Source organism: Panthera pardus, unplaced genomic scaffold (genome assembly GCF_024362965.1).
Source record: "Panthera pardus isolate Hobbes unplaced genomic scaffold, ASM2436296v1 HiC_scaffold_24, whole genome shotgun sequence".
Lineage (NCBI taxonomy): Eukaryota > Metazoa > Chordata > Mammalia > Carnivora > Felidae > Panthera > Panthera pardus.
In genome coordinates, this window is record NW_026526810.1 from 94,545,645 (window position 1) to 94,566,299 (window position 20,655).

General features: G+C 40.1%; 1 protein-coding gene and 1 long non-coding RNA gene across 5 annotated transcripts in view; one reads left to right on the top strand and one right to left on the bottom strand.

Moving 5' to 3' along the window:
- The first annotated feature begins 221 nt into the window (after nucleotides 1-221).
- On the top strand, nucleotides 222-15,037 carry MAPK1IP1L (mitogen-activated protein kinase 1 interacting protein 1 like). Of its 2 annotated transcripts, XM_053889439.1 has the most exons (5): nucleotides 234-326; nucleotides 2,198-2,299; nucleotides 7,990-8,011; nucleotides 8,705-9,409; nucleotides 10,628-15,037. In XM_053889439.1, the coding sequence occupies exons 3-5, from the start codon at nucleotides 7,994-7,996 to the stop codon at nucleotides 10,637-10,639; spliced, it is 735 nt and encodes a 244-aa protein (XP_053745414.1). In that variant the 5' UTR covers nucleotides 234-326; nucleotides 2,198-2,299; nucleotides 7,990-7,993; the 3' UTR covers nucleotides 10,640-15,037. The 2 variants fall into 2 exon arrangements, with proteins under 2 accessions (XP_019307295.1, XP_053745414.1); XM_019451750.2 differs by lacking the exon at nucleotides 2,198-2,299 and having other exon boundaries at nucleotides 222-326.
- Nucleotides 7,739-20,655, bottom strand: part of LOC109268445 (uncharacterized) — a 59,139-nt gene continuing 46,222 nt past the window's right edge. The window contains exons 3-5 of one of the 3 annotated variants that reach the window (XR_008417204.1): nucleotides 16,409-16,960; nucleotides 16,048-16,218; nucleotides 7,739-7,846 (exon numbers count right to left, since the gene is read on the bottom strand). This is a non-coding gene — a long non-coding RNA (uncharacterized LOC109268445). Of the gene's footprint in view, nucleotides 7,847-16,047; nucleotides 16,961-20,655 lie in introns of all 3 variants that reach the window. The other 2 variants (XR_002080665.2, XR_008417203.1) reach the window with 2 other exon arrangements.

A 20,655-nucleotide genomic window follows, 5' to 3' on the forward strand; every position in this document is an offset into this window, starting at 1 on the left:
GAAAACCAGGGAGATTTCCTCCCGCCCACCAAAAGAAAGCTACACCGCCCCGCGGGCAGGCTGCAGTGCCGCAGGGAGCCTGCGGGAGGCGCGCGAGGCCCGGCCCGGCCCGGCCCAGCCCCGGTAGGAGGGTAGAGCGCGAGCGGGGGCGGTGCGCTCGCCGCTTCCTGTTCCGGCGCCAGGAGGAGCTGCGCGCTGTTAGTGCTGCCGCTGCTGCTGCCGCTGCCGCCACTGCCGTCAGTCAGTTCGCGCTCGGTTCTTTCGCACCCGGTTCGCTCGGACCCATCGCCGCTTGTAGACTTTACTGCGGTGTCGGATCTTGCTGGGTGAGGCTGCTTCGGCGCTAGGGGGATCATTGAGGGGAGCAAGGGAGCTCGCTCAAGCGAGAGGCGGGCGTGGTAACAGAGGTACCTCGAGTCGCCTCTTCGGGGGCTGGGAGTCAGCGTCTGCCCGCGCCATCTTCCTACGGGCTGCCGATTGCCCCCCAAAACCCCCCAGGGAGAAGGCGTCGGAGGCAGGTCACGTCGCGCCCGACGGGTTTCTCCGCTCTTGACGTCAGGATCGGTTTGGGGGCGGGGCGGCGAGCGGGCCCGGCCCCTCCCCCACCCCTTCCCTGGCGGCGCGACCCGCTCGGAGGCCGGTTCGCTCCGGTTGATCCCGGACTTCCTTTGTTCGTTTGGTCCTAAAGGGCTCCGGGCTCTCACCTCTTGGGCCCGACCCCCCACCCCGATTCATTAGTGTCAAATAAAACGGGAGAGATAGGCCTGAATAGAGTCTTGGAGGAATCTGGCACTTGTTTAAGATTATCCGCAATGTGACAACGTTCTGGTCATTACCAAAGGACTTGATGGCAAATACATTTCGATGAACACACAGGACAGAAGCCGTGAGAAGTGCTGAGTTCTGTGATACTGTTTTTTAGGATTTAGGAGCTTATGTTACGCTTGGAAGCTTGTATATAGCTAAAACCATTTCCTCTTTGAAAATCAAGAGCAGTGCTTTTACTGGATAAAATTTTTAACGTTGACGCTTCACACCATACTAACCTGCCCGAAAAAAACTTTTCGTGGCATTACTGTTAAAGAAATAGCACCCTTACACCTGATGATTGTAAAGGCCTGTCTTGAACACGAACCTTCACTACAGGCCAAGGTAGCCTTCAGAAGTCTTTGGGAAGTTCTTTGTTCGGCTGTATTCATTGGGCTGGAAGAACAGAAATTTTCCTTGGTACTGGTGTCTCTGAACCTCCCATTCAAAACTAGTTTGTCTTCAAAACTTGAGTTGGGTTGTGTATGTTAGAACGTTCTTTTCCTCTCTCCAGGAGGAACGGAGACCCATTCCTTAACTACAATCCTTGGGGCCAGTGTGTTTTGGAATTGAGAAATCTTTGGATTTTCTCTTCAGATCTTAGAGAATAAGGTGCATAGACAAGAGATCTCACCCCCGCAAAGTCGGGGCAGCATCCCTAATCCAAATTAATATTTGTGTAGCTATAGGTGTGTTACACTTTATGGAAACTATAAATATCAAGTCCGGTTTTGCCACCAAGTAAGTTTTATGCCAAACTTGGGAATGTTTCTTTTATTTTCGTAAGTTTCTGACTTGAGAAGCGCAGATAAAGGTTTGTGGACCTAGAGTAGCGAGCGTAAAAGCTAACGTTTGTTGAGTTTTCCTTGTGTGCCAGAAAGTGACCAGGAGATTTATTATGTAAGTCCCAGGGCAGGTCTGTGAGGTTGATATTATTCCTGCTTTTACCTCTGACGTTTGGAGAGGTCAAGCTGTGTAGAGCCAGCCAGTGAAGAGCTGCAGTTATAAGTAGGCATTTGTAACTCTTTTAACCTGTGCTAGCTATATGCCTATGTACGCAGGAAGAGGAGGTGGCCACCCACTATTTTTCGAGCGCTGTTATTATAGGCACTTGATTTATGAGTCCCGTTTAGTTTTTCACATCACTGGCCTGTTCTTTATAGTTGAAGAAACGGAGGGTCACTCAGGTGAGCTGAATGTGACTGAGACATTCAGACCTCAGACTAAAGGCCCTCTAAGACTTCTGTTCCTCCCCTTTCTGTATTCCAACCAGTCTGAACTGCTTACACTTCCCAGGGTGTACTCTTCAGCTTTTCTGCAGTTGGCTCTTCTCCTAGGGCCTGTCTCCCACCATTCCCTACACCCAGCTCTTTCTTCATTGTTCTTCCAGGCTGCAAAGGAACTGCCTCTCAGGATTCTTCCCCTGAGACTCCCTTCCTTGATTCCTTTAGGAGCTCTTTGAGGTTCTCTCGGTGCCCTGTGCTTACCTGAGGTAAGGTAGTTACTGTTTAAAGGGTAGTTCTCCACCACACTGTGAATTCCTTAAGCATTTATTCCACACAGTACTATTCACTTCCCCAAAGCCCAACAAAGTGCTTGGTATGTATGTTCCAGACAGAAGTATCCAAGGAAATGTAGAAAATATGGCTGACATAAGGACCCAGTTCCTTGAGTTGCCAAATGTAAAATAGAATGTATCTGATAAAAAGACCAATACTAAAAACAATGATGTATTTTAACTCAAAATTTGTATTTTCGGTATATTACTATCATCTCCCCCCATACGAAACAAATCAGTGCAAAAGTCCTGATTTTTCTTAGTTTCTTCTCATTTTCATTTTACATGTCTGTAGTACTTCATAGATTATTAAATATGCTACTTTTTTTTTAAGTTTATTCATTTATTTTGAGAGAAAGAGAATGTGAGTGGGGGAGGTTCAGAGAGAATTCCAAGCATGCTCCCTCAGCACAGAGCCTGATGTGGGGCTCAGACCCGTGAGGTGTTTGTGAAATCATGACCAGAGTCGTCAGCTTAACTGACTGAGCCACCCCGGCACCCCTAAATATGTTACTTTTAATTATCTGTGAAGTAGTCAGGATTTAACAACTGTTTTGTGGATGATAAATGGTCTCTGGTTAAAGTTTGCCTTAGTCAAAAGACTTATTCAAAAGGATTGACGTCTAGGTTTCATAACTGTCTACTCCTATACTCTTTATCACTACATCACAGTTTGATGGCCCTTTGAAATATTCCTTGTTGAGTAGTCACTAGTAAGTAATTTATGGAGTTCAACTTTTTAAAACCTTGTGATTGGACTGCCATTTTACTCTAAAAGCCATGAGTTACAGAAATATTTTACTCTTCTAGTATATGTCAAAAGAAATTTTGTACTGTTTTAAAATTACTAATCTCAGGATGCCAAGGTGGCTCAGTCAGTTAAGCATGTGACTTCGGCTCAGGTCATGATCTCACGGTTCGTGAGTTCAAGCCCTGTGTCTGGCTCTGTGCTGACAGCTCAGAGCCTGGAGCCTGCCTCATAGTCTGTGTCTCTCTCTCTCTTGGCTTCTCCCCACCCTCTCAAAAATAAATAAACATTTTTTTAAAATTTGTTTAATAAAATTATAAATCTTGGGGCCCCTATGTGGCTAAGTCACTTAAGCATCCGACTCTTGAACTTAGCTCAGGTCATGATCTCACGTTTCGTGAGTTCGAGTCCCTCGCTTTCAGTGTGGAACCTGCTTGGCATTCTCTCTCTCTCTACCCCTCCCCTGCTCATTCTCTCTCTCTCAATCTCAAAATAAATAAACCTCGAAGTAAAATAAAATTACTATTCTTGCTGCTTCGAAAATAAAATTAGTATTTTTCAGGTGATGCATAGATCCTGCCATAAAGTAGTAATGGAAAGTTTTAGAAGTAATAGCTTTAGAGTATTCCCAAAAGAGAAAGAATGGAAATCTTTCTTGATTATAAACTTTTGGGGAGGAGTAGGAAGGCCACTTCAAGGTTACATTGGCCTCATCTTAATAATTAGCATAATCCAGGTATTTGGGAATAGATTTTTAGAAAATCTAGATTTTTAAAAATGATGTAACTCTTCTCACATTCAAACACTAATGTCCAACTCTATTTCTTACCTTTTTACAATGAACGTATTCTCCAAAGAGTAAATTAAGATGTTTTCCATTAATATGAACACTGCAGGGGAGCCTGAGTAGCTTAGTCAGTTGATTCTGACTCTTGGTTTTGGCTCAGGTCATGAACTCACAGGTCATGGGTTTGAGTCCCTCATTGGGCTTCGTTACTTTAATCATAAGATTTGAGAACCTACAGGATGCCTGGGTGGCTCGGTTGAGCCTCTCTGACTCTGGATTTTTGTTCTGATCCTGATCCCAGGGTCTTGGGATCAAGCCCATGTTGGGCTCCACATGGATCCTCTCTCTCTTACATATAAGAATATAAGATTCTTATATGTATTCTCTAAAAATATACATACATATATAAAGATTCTTGGAGCACCTGAGTAGCTCAGTTGGTTAAGCTTCCAACTCTTAATTTCGGTTCAGGTCATGATCTCACGGTTCATGGGTTCGAGCCCCACGTCAGCTCTGCGCTGGCAGGGCAGAGCCTGTTTGGGATTTTCCCTCTCCCTCTTTTTCTGCCCTTTCCCTGCTTGTGTGCACTTAACTCTCTCTCAAAATAAATAAACATTAAAAAAATAGTTTTTAAAGCTTAATAATTAAAAAAAAAAAAAAAAGATTCCAGTACCTCCTTTATCTTCCAGGGTTTAATTTTTAACTTCACATTTGGAAAGCCAGAGTTGCTGGGAAAGGAGTAATTCTGAAGACCCATATTGCAAGACCACATGAAAATGAGTGGATTGCTTTGTTCCCCTCTCCAGAATTAATGTGAACTTTGATACAGAACCATTTTGTTTCAGAAAGGCTCATCCTATTTAAAAAGTGTGTTAGTCTTATATAGACTAAACTTTTCATGCAGTGAAAAGTTTCTTCAGGTGTTAGTCCTAAGAATTTACTATTGTGTGATGTGCTATTTTAGTATAAAACAAACCTTAACATGGGAGTGAATGGATAATTGTATTTGCTCTACGTTTAAGATGTGTTTTTTGACATTCTGGATAAATAGCAAGGTTATAGCAGTTCTGACTTAGGCTTCATATTCTTTTTATCATTCCTTACAACTAACAATTCTAAAAAGCAAAACTCTCAGAATGCAAGGATGGCTCAATATTAAGCAATTTTTATATGTAATTAACTAACTTGATGGCTTAAAGGAGAAAAACTGAGATCAACTCATTAGATGTCAAAAAGATCTGAGGAAATTCAGTGTCTTCCCTAAATGTTTTTTTCTCTAGCAAAATGGAAATAAATAAATCTAGCAACATAGGCATAGACTTCTTTAATTTTTTCAAATCTCAAACTAAAATTGGGAATTTTACTTAAACATTAGAGGCGTTTTGAGAAGAGTTGGGAACAAGAAGATCACTGTGCTCACTATCACTATTTAACATTTCATTGTGAAGTTTAGCTAACACAAAGGAGAAAAGAAGTTAGTTTGGAAAGACAGTGTAAAATTATTCTTTTGCAAATGGCATAATTCTTTACCTGAAATCCCAGAGAATCAGCTGAGTTTCAGGAATAAAATAATTTAGTAATATCACCACTTACAAAATTAATACACTAAAATTTAAAAAGTCTTAAATAGGGGCGCCTGGCTGCCTCAGTAAAGCATGCAACTGTTGATACTGGAAGTGTGAGTTTGAGCCCTACATTAATAAAAAAGCAAAAAAAAAAACAAGCTTAAAAAACTATTGACAAATGACAATGATGGGAACTAGGAAGACATACCTTGTTCTTGAATGAAAAGTTTTGATGTTTTGAATATATTGCATGTTCCCTATATTAATCTGTAAATTTAATGCAATTCCAACCAAAACAGCAGCGAATTCTTCTTATTTATTTTTCTAAATCTGGAAAAAATAAACAATATTCAGGAAAATCTGGGGGGGGGAGTGAACAGTAACAATAGGTCAACTTACATTAAAAATTTGTTAAAAATATAAAGGTACTGAAATTAAGATGGAATATTATGGTGCAGATCAGTAGAAAATATCAGATTTCACATTATCTGTGGGAAATAATGGAGGCTCTATAGCCTAGTGGTTAAAAGCCTTGGCTCTGGAATCAGACTGTACTGAAGTTTGAACCCCTTTCTACCTGTCACTAGCTCTGTACCTTTAAGCAAGTTAACTTGATGAGCTTCCTTTTCTGAAGCTGTAAACTGGGCAAAAGAATTTTGCATCTATTCAATGAGATCACCTATGTAAAACACTTTTAGCAGAGTGCCTATTCATGGTAAACATTGTGTAGGTATTTGTTGTTAGGAAGTATTTGTTGCTCATAGTGGCAGTAGAATGTATTGAGGGTAGCTGTCATATCCATTGAGAAAAGATAGATTATACAGCAATTATTGCTTGAAAGAAAAAAAGATTTTTTAAATATGAAATTTATTGTCAAATTGGTTTCCATACAACACCCAGTGCTCATTCCAACAGGTACCCTCCTCAATACCCATCATCCACCCTCCCCTCCCTCCCACCGCCCATCAACCCTCAGTTTGTTCTCAGTTTTTAAGAGTCTCTTATGTTTTGGCTCCCTCCCTCTCTAACCTCTTTTTTTTTCTTCCCCCCTCCATGGTCTTCTCTTACGTTTCTCAGGATCCACATACGAGTGAAAACATATGGTATCTGTCTTTCTCTGTATGACTTATTTCACTTAACTCCATCTACATTGCTACAAAAGGCCATATTTCATTCTTTCTCATTGCCATGTAGTATTCCACTGTGTATATAAACCACGATTTCCTTATCCATTCATCCATTGATGGACATTTAGGCTCAGAAAAAAAGATTTTAAATGAAACCATATTACTACTGTTAGGAAGCATAGGTGAATTTTTTGTCTCACGTTTCAGAGCTAATTTCCTTACAGTTTAACAAAGCGTTAAAAAAAAGATTTACTACTAAGTTGTAAAATTATCAAAGGCAAAAAGAGTACATACTATCTTACTCTGTTCATTGTGAAGTTAAAGAATAGGCAAAAACTAAGAAAATGATTGCTGAGTGGAAGGAGGAGTTGATTGGAAAGTTAGCATGAGTAAATCTGTAGTGAAGGAAAATGTCTGTATCTTTCTTGGTTAATGGGGCATGTATAGTTGTCAGCTTGTTGACCTGAATACCTCACATCCCATGCATTTTATTGGGTATTAATTGTACTTCCCTTTTAGAAATTGACAAAAGTGGCCCAAGGACATGAGCAAATTCACAAAATAAATTTATTCTGATTTGGGCATGAAATTTAAAAGAAGCTCTACTTTCCACTTAATTTTAAAGATGTAAGTTGAAACAACAAGGTGGCAGTTATTAACCTGCCATAATTAAAAACTGTTTACAATTTAAAAATTATCCAGGGTGCCTCAGTGGCTCAGTTGGTTGCGCGTCCAACTTCGACTCAAGTCATGATCTTGCAGTTTGTGAGTTCGAGCCTTGTTTCGGGCTCTGTGCTGAGAGCTCAGAGCCTGGAGCTTACTTCGGATTCTGTGTCTCTCCCTCTCTCTGCCCCTCCCATGCTCATGCTCTGTCTCTCAATAATAAATAAATGTTAAAAAAAATTTTTTTTTTAAATATCCAATGGTGAAGAGAAGTTTAAAAAGATAGTGTAAATTTGCAAAGGACTATAAAGTGTCATGACCTTTATAAAAGATGGATTTTAGATAGCCTTACCTGCTGACTATAAATTTCACTTCTAGTACTTTTTCCTGGTGACAGATTCACAAGGATATGTGTTCAGAAGTGTTCACTGTATCATCGTTTTAAACCGCTCAAAATGCAAATGACCTAAACCACCACCAAAATGAGAGTGCAGATCACTTTTTTATATTGGGGATCACTTTTATATGACATGCAGCCAGTAAACAGGGATGACATCTGTAAAACCACATGAAGTGCTATGGAAGTTTTCCCTATTAAAAAAAAAGAAAAAAGACATTATATACATGATTAAGTAAAAGTGGTATATGCAGACAAAAGTTCCTCACAGGATATACAAGAAGTGGTAAGCACTGGTTTTGAAGTATTCTTTTTTTTCTTTCTTTCTTTTCTTTAGGAAAATGTCTGATGAATTTTCGGTAAGTTGATACATTTATCCTTCATAAGGTTTTTGACTCTTGAAAAAATGACATAGTTCTAACTATGGGCCTCAAGTCTTTTAATTTGAAAGAGATGCTTTGTGTGATTCTTGCTGGGGGCAGGAGGCACATGTGATTTTAATAGATGATTTGCCTTTATTGAGTTAGATATAATATGTTTGAAAATTTGTTGTTGTATGTGTTTCTTTATGAATCCTTAAATTAAAAAATTTAAGAAGTGTTGTTACTTGTGTTCTCTAGTAACTCGGCAATGTTAATAATAGCATTTATTGGATATTATATACACCAGACACTATGTTAAGGATATTACATGAATTATCTTATTTAAACCTCAAGTTAATGCTAAAGTTTTTTGTTTGTTTGTTTGTTTTTAATGAGGAAACTAAAGTTCAGAGAGGGTATGTAACTTGTTTGCTGTAAAGCCAGGATTCAAACCCACGGTATTTTGATTTATCATATTTAGAAAATTTGATCTTCTCTAAGGAATTTGCATTGTGAAGTTGGTTTTTATATTAAATGAATTGTTTTTAAACTGAGCAGCCTGCCTTTTGAAGATGTTCTACAGGTTTATAATCCCTGATTCTGTAGCTTACTGTCCTTTATGGGTATGTAATCATATTTGACATGGCTCATCCCTGAAGATTGATAAGACATGCCTGTTTTGTATTCCAGTTGGCAGATGCGCTACCTGAACACTCCCCTGCCAAAACCTCTGCTGTGAGCAATACAAAACCTGGCCAACCTCCTCAAGGCTGGCCAAGTTCCAACCCTTGGAATAACCCAAGTGCTCCACCTTCTGTGCCATCTGGACTCCCACCAAGTGCAACACCCTCCACTGTGCCTTTTGGACCAGCACCAACAGGAATGTATCCCTCTGTGCCTCCCACCGGACCACCTCCAGGACCCCCAGCACCCTTTCCTCCTTCTGGACCATCATGTCCCCCACCTGGTGGTCCTTATCCAGCCCCAACTGTGCCAGGCCCTGGCCCCACGGGGCCATATCCTACACCAAATATGCCCTTTCCGGAGCTTCCAAGACCATATGGTGCACCCACAGATCCAGCTGCTGCTGGTCCTTTAGGTCCATGGGGATCCATGTCTTCTGGACCTTGGGCACCAGGAATGGGTGGGCAGTATCCTACCCCTAATATGCCATATCCATCTCCAGGGCCATATCCCGCACCTCCTCCCCAAGCACCAGGGGCAGCACCACCTGTTCCGTGGGGCACTGTTCCACCAGGAGCCTGGGGACCACCAGCACCATATCCTGCCCCTGCAGGATCATATCCCACACCAGGACTCTATCCCACTCCCAACAATCCTTTTCAAGTGCCTTCAGGACCTTCTGGTGCTCCACCGATGCCTGGTGGCCCCCATGTGAGTGTTAAATTTATTACTTAAAATGCACTAATAGTCACATAAACACAACTGAAAGATTACTTGCCTCCAGTTTGAATAGATTAGAAAGCTTATAGAACTTTTTAAGAGAAGGGGTGTGTGTATATGAGATAAGAGTACATTTCAAGCTTGAGATAAAGCATTTAAAAGAATAAAACCTACGTATTCTTGGTACTGAAATTAGGACAATTTCCCAAAGATCCCCAAAGACTTTGTAATGTAGTAAGCAGTGTCCTTAACATCCTTGAGGTAAACTCAGGTGCATTTCATTGGACTTTTTTTTTTTAAACATTTCTCAATCATGTTTTATAGCATCACCACAAAGTACAGTTCAGTAAAAACAATCTTGGTCTGACTTGATACAGAGAGCGATTTTTAGAGAATCTAAGGCAGTGAATATATAACATTGCCTGTTCTTCCTGTAACTCTCCATAGTGTTTCTCAGCCAGAGTTTTGTTAGGTCCTCGGCAGCATTGAGATCGATATTATATCACTATTCTGCATTGTCAGTTACCGGTAATGCTTCATGCTTTACTGTCAGCCAAGCCAGAGTAGTAGGGTTGACATCTTAGTTGGAGAACCTGACTTGGGCATATGACCAAATAGAAAAGCAGCCCACTTCCTCCCAGAAGGAAGCCAAGTGAATCTTCAGAGTCCTGATTCTCATTAGGGGAAAAAAGTCAACTTACTCTTAACAAAATAATCAGATCTCCAACTAGATTAATCAAATATCCACCTCAACTGTAAAGGAAAAAGAATCTTTTTTCTAATTTTTTAAAGTTTATTTATGATACACACTCACACACATGAGTGGGGGAGGGGCAGAGTAAGAGGGAGACACAGAATCTGAAGGAGGCTCCAGGCTCTGAGCTGTCAGCCCAGAGCCTAACACAGGGCTTGAACTCCCAAACCATGAGATCATGACCTGAGCTGAAGTCAGACACTTAACCAATCGAGCCACCCAGGTGCCCCAGAAAAAGAATCTTAATAAAATGCTCCCCAAACTCACTTTCACTAGTATAAATTCTTGCTATATGTATTTTCTTTAAAATTTTTTTTGCAAATTGTAGCCAAAATAAATGAGATGACTTGCTGTTTGGATTTATTAAGGAATACATTTATTTTAAGCCACAGCAAGGAGTTGTTAAATTCCACTTACAAAATCTAGCGGTTTACTTTTTCTTTTTTCTATTGCAGTCTTACCATTAAGTTAATGGATGAAGAGAGGACGCTTTGCTTTTTGAAGTACATATGTATGCACATGAATGCATACATAAAAATTGGTGGTTTCACTGTTCTTAGAGGGCATTCATGAAAGAACAACTCTTGCACCTCTCAGAGAAGATATCTGCCTCTTGTACTTGGATGTATAGTACATCTGATGGATACAATCAGATAAAAATGTAAAAGTAAATCATTCAAATGTGATTTTTATTTGGTTTTTATGGAACGCTAAAGTGATGAAGTATATTGAATAGCTCTTTGATACAATTTGTCTAAAACAAGTTTTTGATTTGTTTAAATTATGAAACCACACACTTGAAACTCTAAGATGATGTGGATTATTGTTAGAATCTGCAACCTCATTGGCAAATTATTTCAAATATTTTTCTATAATCACTTTTTCCCCTAAATAAACACACTTTGAAAACAATCACATTGTCATAATTTAAACAAATGATGCCTCTCAACATCTTGAGCTGCCCTGTCTACAGGATGACCAAATCTGGTCCTCTTGAGGTTGTAGTTTGGATATACGTTTTAAAGCTATTGGTAATTATTGTCTGATGTTGAGTTCATTAGCCAGGCAGTGTTCGTTTTTATCCTTGATCTTTTAGTAAAAACTTGTCTTTCATTTTGAGTTCCACCTGATTTGCTTCATTGTTAGCCAGATGGGTCACACATGTCTAAAATCTGCCATGTATGAAAACTTTTTTCTTTTTAATGCAGGCCAACATGTGTGTAAATTGTTATTAGAGAATTAGCGATCTCTGTATTACTTTGGAATAGATTTTGAGATGTCAATATTGCTTTGGAAAGAACTCAAAGAAGGAAATAATTCTCTCTGTCTTGAACCTCAAGCCAGAGGAAGCCCTGGAAATTGCTTCATAGTGACAAGTAACTTGCATTCCCACAAAACGCTCTTCTACCCAGACCCTTCCAGGAAGATGGCTCTCCCTCAGTTCTTGAAGGAGCACATCCCTTAGTTTCTCTCTGATTTGGAAAACTGGCACACTCTAGGGGTCTAGTGTAAACACGTAAAGCAGTTACATTTCAAGAACTTCAGTCATTTAGACATGACTGTTCTCTTTGTACAAGCGTGATCAAAATGTGTCTGTGTCTTTCGGAGTCTGGTTAAGCCGGGTCATGGTCTCTTGCATAGTTTCTTGCATCTGTCTGTAAAGTGCTTAAGGCTAATTGGTCAGTTCTGTATTTGTTGACAGGTAAACAGGTAGAATTGAGTGCCATCCTTCACAACTGTCCTCTAGCTCTAACACTGAAAATAATAATAAGTATAGATCTCTGCAGTTGAGTTGAAAGCAGTGTGACTGTTGCTTAAATAAGTGTAACCACCAAAATAGCCTAAGTAGTTTTTTGGCACCTTATCTTTAAATCAGATTCTTAGATTCTTAGAACTGACTATGTTATTTGTCAGATAACATTTTGAAACTTTGAATGTATCCGTCAGGTTACTAAAATATGTTGTGAATTTCTTGACTAGTATAGGAGAGATTTATGTTAGAGCTCTTGTTTTTGCTTAGAAATGAGATATTTAGTAGTTTGTTTCTCTTATAGTTGAAATGTCAAGAATGCCAAATGCTGCCAATTTAATGGTTTGATAGCTACCTCCTTTTAAGAAAGCAAGATGGTCATCTTTGAGAAGAACATTCAGTGTTTAAGCTCCTTTTTAAGTAGATGATAGAGTCAAGCTTTCAGAATTGAAACTGAATTGTTTAGATATTTTCAGACTGGGGAATGTCGTTAGACAGCTCTTTACATAATGGGACAAGCGGTCTTTTTTTTCTTCCCCTTGCAAGGCAATCTGCAACTATCTACAACACTGTTGGAATCTTTTGTCAAAGTAGCCTCCCATTTACAAGGCAGGAGCCTTAGGAGGTATTTTAGCTTAGGGATCGGGCAATATCCTGTCAACTAACTGTAGGAATAAGACGGGAAAAGTGAGATAGCAAAAATCTCCTTGTGGTTATTTTGGTTGTGCTACATTGGGGTAAGTTGACAGCTCTGGCTTTAGATACAATATTTAACACTAGAGGATGATGTTTGACTGAAACAAGTGGCAGCATGTTTGGGAATCTGTCATTGCAGAGTCTGTTTATTAGAGGAGAAAATCTGCTAAAGGATTGGGAAGGACCAGGAGCCTGAGATTTGGAATTAGTACCCCCAATAAGTATATACATTTGGCTAGTGACCCATACTGCCCAGTGTGGCCATGACACAACACCTTTTCTTTGCTTTTTGAGGACTTTCCAACTAGTAGTTGGGAAATTTTTTTTAACATAAGAATGGGAATCAAAGGGACTAGAATTTACTTTTATACTCCTTTTAGCCTTTTAGAGCATTATTTCTCAACTTGGGAGAGTCTTCATTCTTGTGGGCACTCTGGGACAAAAACGTATTTTTAGGTTCAGGGTAAAGTTAAAAGCAGAAGTTATTTCAGTGGAGGAATGGGGGAAAGGTTGCGAGGAAGGTTTTTTTTCTTTACAGGGGAATAATGTTGCTTTCGAAACAAGTCCTAGGCTGGCATCCGTTTAGGGAGGAGACCGTTTCTTAGAAAAGTTTGCCTGGTCTTTGAAGGGAATACATGGTGTGGGATATGCTGGCACTTGGACTGTCTCAGAGCAAGAACTTTAAGACAAATTTGATGGAGATCATTGAGATGTGTTGAGGAATGGTGCTTCTGGAGTTGGAATCTTAGATTTTGAAATGTCGAACCTAAAAATGACAACAAAAAATGAAAATAAAGACCTCAGGTCCTTATCACACGTGCAGTTTCTCAAGAATCAAGGCTCCTTAAACGAGTGTGTGAACTACCTTGGCTTGTCCATACTGGACTTAGCCTGGCACCTTTTCATGCTTTTGAAGATGGCTGTTTACAAGTCTGACTCCACAGCCCTGTTTTGTATAAAGTAATGCATCGATTATTCAGGAGTAGACAATACATTTGTTTTAGTTACCCCAGGGCCTCCTCCTTTCTGCCTTGTTTTTAGTGTTTATTGTTTTCAGTAGAGAATAGTAAAAGGGGAGAGAAGAAAGGGGTGACTTTTTGGCCTTGGTCTGGCACACCCACTACAACAGAATATTGGCATAGAAGTCAGTTTTGCCCATAAAATTTTACCTCACAAATAATTCGCTACATACCGTACTCAAATGTACAGCTTTTGAAACTATTGGTATAGATGAACGAAGCCCTACTCAAGTCTCAATTACAATACTGTGCCTGGTTTGCATATCAGTTAGTTGCCTATACTTCTAAGTGATGAGTGCCAATGTCTTCCTTCCTCACCCTGAATAATCTAGTGCTAGATTTATAAAATGCCAGGGTTATAAACCCTGGAAATTAAAGCTAAGCACAGACCTGCAGGTGTTGGTTTTTGAAAAACAAGGTTAGAATCAGATGAATCACACTGATACATGTACTATGCATAGAAAGTAAAGGGTGACTTTCAGGGAAGACTATAATTTAATCTTAAGCAATATTTAGTATTGAAGACAGACACTTTTTATTTTCAGAATTCTGCCAAGTAAAAAAAAAATTGTCAAAATAATCAGTGTTAAAGAAATGCCATGCAAGCTTCTGGCTATAGAAAACACTGAGAACTGCATTCATTTAAGAGACACTTCAGTGTGTGATCCCGGTGCTTTGCCAGATTCCAGAGATACAGAGATGAAAGAGAATGCCTGTCCTGCAGAGGCTTACAGTCTAGGGGTGGCATTGGAAAATTCAGTAGTGCACCCATTTTTGGTTTACCTAGATAAACATTTTAATTTGCCACTGGTGGAAATTATAGAACAGCCCTTGGACATTTTAAAGAGCAAAGTATGGTATACCTTTTTTTTTTTTTAAGTAAGAAATTAATGTTTTTCAAGATCGTAGTGTTTGTCAGTGCAGCTATTCATGTGTGCAAAGTAATGGGACGTTTTTCCTCTTCAATTCCTCCCTGGATGAAGGCACTTAAACTGCCTGTCCCTGGTTAGCAGATACTGATTTGTTGCCATTAAGTAAACTTGACTTCTTATGCGTGCTCTATAAAAAGGTTTTTTTTTTTGTATTTTTTCTTAATATTGTGATTTTTTTTAAGTTGACTTAATAACGACAAATTTAATGTATGTAATTGTCTATGCATTTTAAGTTAAACTGCCTACAATGTGATTTGAGACCTAGACATTTGTTTGTATTATGAACTGTAAGCAATCTGTTTGAAACGTTAGGTTTATCACCTGCTGCTGTATTTGTAAACAAAGACATATGTTGCTTTAAGAAGTAATTATAATTAGGAATAGTCTATGGATGTGATACTTGATATTTTTTAAGATAAACTTGTTTGCTTTTGTGTATTATACCAGAAAACTTTTTTAAAAAATGTATTTTCATGGTTTCATAGTTTTTCCATGTATCTTATTCTGCAGCCCAGTTCTGGGCTTCCCTGAGAAGTCCTTAGTCTAATTAACTGCAAAATTGTTGTCAGGAAGAAAGAAAGAAAGAAAGAAAGAGCGGGCCTGAGACGCTCCTCTGTGTGTGACCTGCATTCACGAAGGCATTTAAACAGACTGCCTGGGAACAACCCTCCACAAACCCACTTTCAGCAACATGGTGTCCATTGTGTGGGTTTCTTCTCCCTTCAAGGCTATGTCATTCTTTGTAACCAGGTTATCTGTATAATCAGAGTTTCTCTGCCCCAGCTGCCACCACCCCCACTTTTATGAAAGATTGTTCTATTCTTGTCATAACTGCTGTGCCTGTGGTGAGGGCCACATTAATAAACTTGGTACAGTTCACCATTCCCTTTCCACAGGGGGGTTTGTTAGCCTGCCTTGAACCCCAGTGTGGTTGGGGCTATAAACGAGTCACTTGTACTATATTATGCTTTTGAAAGAGCCTTCTGCTTTTTGCCTTATAATTGGACACCGTGCAACTGTAAATTTTTTTTTAAGTTGCATTTGATGTCTTACTTCCTATCTCCTAAAGGTGGGCTAGGGTTCCTTCCCATCATGAGATGACAGTGTTTCAGCCAACACCTTCTTCCCTGGGGACCTGACCCAAGCAGGTTCTCTTTCTACCACCATATTAAAACTTAGCACCAATCCTTTTGCAGCAGATTTCTAAAGCAAAATAGAATCCTATTCGCTTACTTATTTTCAGTAAGACAATGCAATACACAATTCTAATACCAGAAGAGAATTTGGGCCATCCCTCAGTTTGTTCCTATGGCATGTAAACATGATTCTCCTCGTGTGGGCATTGAACAGTTCCATTTTCACTCTTATTTTGTGGTGCCCTGCGCTGCCAGGGATGAGGAGAAGGTAGAGCTTAGTCCCTCCCTACTCTGTGGTTTCACTAAAGCAATTCCACTCTTCCACTTTATCATTTTACTTACTGTATTAGCTTGGGCTGCCATAACAAAACATCACAGATTGGGTGGCTTAGCCAACAGAGATTTATTTCTCAAAGTTCTGGAGGGCAGGAAGTCCTCCCATCAAGGTGCTGGTCCTGCTCAGTTCCCAGTAAGGACTCTGTGGCTTGTAGATGGCTGTCTTCTCACTGTGTCCTCATAGTGGAGAGAGAAGAAGCAAGCTCTGTTGTCTCTTATAAGGACACTAATCCCATCATGGGCACCCTACCCTTGTAACCTCATCTAAATGAATTACTCCCAAAGCTCCATCCTCGAGTACCATCACATCCAGGGTTAGGACTTTGATGTGAATTTGGGGGGACACAAGTTGGTTCATAGCACTTACAGATAAGTTGCTTGGGGGAACAGATGTTTTGCTGCTTTTAAATTTCAGAAATGGTTGTAGATGATGGTTTCTTTGTTGAGGTTTGCTGAAATCACAATCCTAGATTCACAAGTATAATAGAATCTCAGGCCACCTAGAATTCTAAGCTATGCTTACGAGTGTTAGTATCATCTAAGAGGAAATGTAGCACTGTGGTCAGTTTTTGCTGTGGTCCTTATTTTATGTTAAGCCTCTTTTTTAAACCGCCATTTAGACCAGCATTCCTTAAAGTTAGGTAGACAGATTAAAAAGAATCCTTTTTTAGAGATAAGGAAACCTTAAAAAGGTTATTTAAGTAAATTCCCAAAGTCATAGTAATAAAGGATGGCGCCAACTCTGTCACCAGGGCTTAGGGTTTGTCTACTTTTTGTTCAGGCATCCAGTACCCTTTTTATGCAGTCGCTTGCTTACCAGTCTAGACCATTGCCTTTTCTCTTCCACTTGTTCTTGTTCCCTTAAGCTGCCACTGGTAGGTTCCAAAGCTGTGGGAAAACTCCCAAAACAACTGGTTAACTTTTTAGACAAAGAGATCAAGTTAAATAGAGCTTCATATATTGTCCTACTTAATGGCTTCGTTTACTGGGAGCTAATGATAGCTTCTATGCACATTTTACGTACGTTAGCTCATTTGATTCTTAACACCTCTGCGTTTGAGATAATACACAATCCAGGAGGAGACAAAAACAAGTCGTTGACACTACTAAACATTTTATGTGCACTATCTCAGTTAAGCCTCCCAGCAAACCTCTAAGACAAGGACAGTTCTCATCCCCATTTTATAGATGATGCAACTAAGGCTAAGAGGTTATAGAGATCACACAGTTCCTATGTAAAGAACTGAGATTAGAATCCTAGGTGTGACTGATAGCAAAGCTTTCCCTGTATACCACTGTACTACAGAATGCTGCTACTAAGAACAACATCTTACATGTGCCTATCCTGGTTGCTTTAGTGCTGTAGTTCTGCTTCCAAAATTGTATACCTAGAAAGTCCAATCCATCTAACATTGAACATTATGCAGCTGGCCTTTTACACGTTCTATGTCAGCTGAATCAGTTTCATTGGATATTCACTTTAAAGAGCTAGAGTTTGTGTTTGAAATGCATATTCTTATAGTTGATGGATAAGCACAATTCTTAAACTACTTAGAACTTGGTTATATCTTCATAAACAAAGGCAAATTATGTTCAAAGGCATAGCAGTTAAAAGTAGGTTTAAGATCTGAATATAAGAGTTGTTAACGAAAGGTAATGGGTGATCAAACCCCTAGTTGCAGTCCTACCGATTATTGAGCACACTGGGTATCTAGCTGCCCCTCGGTGAGAAAGGCTTGGACAAGGCTGTCAGAGTGGCCGAGACAGAAGAGGTCTCTGTTAGCAGTGGAGGAACAGCCAAGATGTACAGGAGAACTGTACAGAGGGTGGGAGAGTCCAAGGAAGGTTCTGCCAAGTATGGCTTGACAGTTCTTTTTTTAAACTTGCTAGTACAGGACATGCTAAGTTAAAACATCTGAACTGTTGCCTAGTTACTGCAACACACAAAAATCCCAAGGACTAAACTTAATGAATACCTGGATCCCTTCTTGAATGCCCAAAGAAATCTCTACAAAAAAAAGACCCAACTACATGACTAATGATTAGGAAGAACTAGCACCCACGCTTTTTGTAGAAGTGGGATGAAGAGGATTAATGTGAACTCTACAAACTTCACCGGATTTCTTATCTGAAAAGTAGTAATAAGTCTCCACCTCTGGTGAATCTGCAATAGAAATCTGATCAAATTCTAGAAGGCAACCATTCATGGTTCAGTGAACAGCACAACTGCTGGGGACTCCAGGGAACAGAGTTTTTAGCTTTGAGCTCAGCTCAGCAGTGCAATTTGCTGCAATTGACTAGCTTCCTGTGCTCACTCGCTTACCTTATGATAAAACAGATCATAATGCTCAAAGTATCCGAAGTACGCAAGGGGGAAAATGGAACACTCTTCCCTCTAGCCAAAGGGATGTATTTGGTGCATTAGCATAACTAAAAGATTACACCTCTAGTATATAATACCTATATTAATATTCCTCTTTCAAATTAGGTTGTCCTAGAGCCCCTGAGTGGCTTAGTTAAGTGTCTGACTCTTGATTTTGGCTCAGGTCATGATCTCACGGTTTGTGAGGTCACCCCCTATGTCTTCTTGGGATTCTCTCTTCCTTTCTGCCTCTCCCCCACTCTCTTGCTCTCTCTCTCAAAATAAACTGAAAAAATTAGATTAGCATGCTTGGGGCCTAAAAGCTACATAATGTGATAAAACATTTATTGAACACCAAGGTTGTACTATAAGTGTTCATACATCTCAGTTTGCCTGGAACAATTCTGGTTTATGTTGTCCAGGTGTAATTATTAATAGCACCCTCCTTGTATTCTCAAGTGTCCTGGTTTTGAGGATAGATTATTATATGGCTATCCTAACTATAACAAAAAAGAATGCAAGTGAAGATTTTCTGTATGTTTCCTGAGATATAAAAATTCATCCTGGGGTGCCTGGATGGCTCAGTTGGTTAAGCATCTGACTCTTAATCTCAGCTCAGGTCTTGATCTCAGGGCTGTGAATTCAAGCCCCATGTTGGGCTCCATGCTGGGCATGAAGCCTACTTAAACAAAAAACACCTCATCCTAAAGAACATGGTTCACATATCAATTAGGCTGCCACTTAATACAGCATCTTTTCTTTTTTTCAATGTTTATTCATTTTTGAGAGACAGAGGGTGTGAGCAGGGGAGGGGCAGGGGGAGACAATCTGAAGTAGGCTCTAGGCTCTGAGCTGTCAGCGTAGCCCCACGCGGGGCTCAAACCCATGAACTGTGAGATCATGACCTAAGCCAAAGTCAGATGCTTAACCAACTGAACCACCCAGGCACCCATATACTTCATCTTAAAGGTGAAGAAAGTTATCCAAGTCACTCAATTGCAGCCATATCATCTTCAGCAAGTCCTACAGGCAAGAAGCACACACATTCTAGTTCTAGAATAGGAAGTCATGCCTTTTTTAGGGGAGAGGAGATGGATAGAGAAGGATTGATGGGAATACTACTTTTCTGGGCATCTCTCCAAGGGTTTCTGCCTCATGGCCTCAAATGTGTCCCCTACCCCCCTCCAAGTTCTGAAAGCAATTCTCCTTAAAGTTCCAAGTTTCTTTGTTGTTTTTAACTTAATCTTCTCACAAACTGAATAGCACTGAAAATTATGTCCAGTTTTTTGGATCTTTTAGCCGCTGCATACGGACATTACCAAATCTGTGGTAGAATTGCATTGCATTTCCTCCAGCCCTGGGCAGACATGAGTGTTTCTAATTCATTAGTGGTGGGATGGAACAGACAGTGAAATTATTTCAAAGGGTACATTAGTGGCAGGGAATAAATGATGAAAACTTGTTAAACCACTTCACAAATATCTGTTGGCTGGAGTAATGGTTCTCACTTTTATGGTCCTTGAGACACATTTTTTTTTAATGTTTATTTTAAGAGAGAGTGCATGCAAGTGGGGGAGGGGCAGAGAGAGGGAGAGAGAGAGAATCCCAAGTAAACTCTGCACTGTTAGCGCAGAGCCTGATGCAGGGTTCCATCCCATGAACCGTGAGATCATGACCTGAGCCAAAATCAAGAGTCAGCGCTTAACTGAGCCACCCAGGCACCCCTGAGACACCTTTCTTAGTAGTGGAACTGGTGGCTCTCCTGAAAGGAGTGGACACTTCAGGGACAGGCACACGATATCCCACTAGCATTCCTGTTTGAGTAGAATGCCTATGGCCATGACCAAATTCTCTCGCAAGTTTTCTCACATAGGTTCACAGCAAAGTTCTTGCCTATCAGAAACCATTTTTCTTGGACACTGGCTCACTGGTATTCTCCACCTTTCCTCCTGCTGTTTGAATTCTGCTTTTCACCATCTGCAACACTGCTCAGCTTAATATTCTAATGGCCGTTGCCATAAAAGTACGTGTCCCCAACTGGCAAAAATTAATTTTTCACATTGGCCACAATTTACTGACACATCTGTTCTCAGTACACTATTGTGCTGCAGTGGTTGTGAAGTCAGAATCAGAAACAGCTCTCCGGAAACATCAGTTTGAATAGAATGTGAAACCGCAGAATACTCCCAAGTTTGCTGCTAGCATCTTTCACACAAAGTACCTGGAAATCACATCTGACTTACTCATCCAGA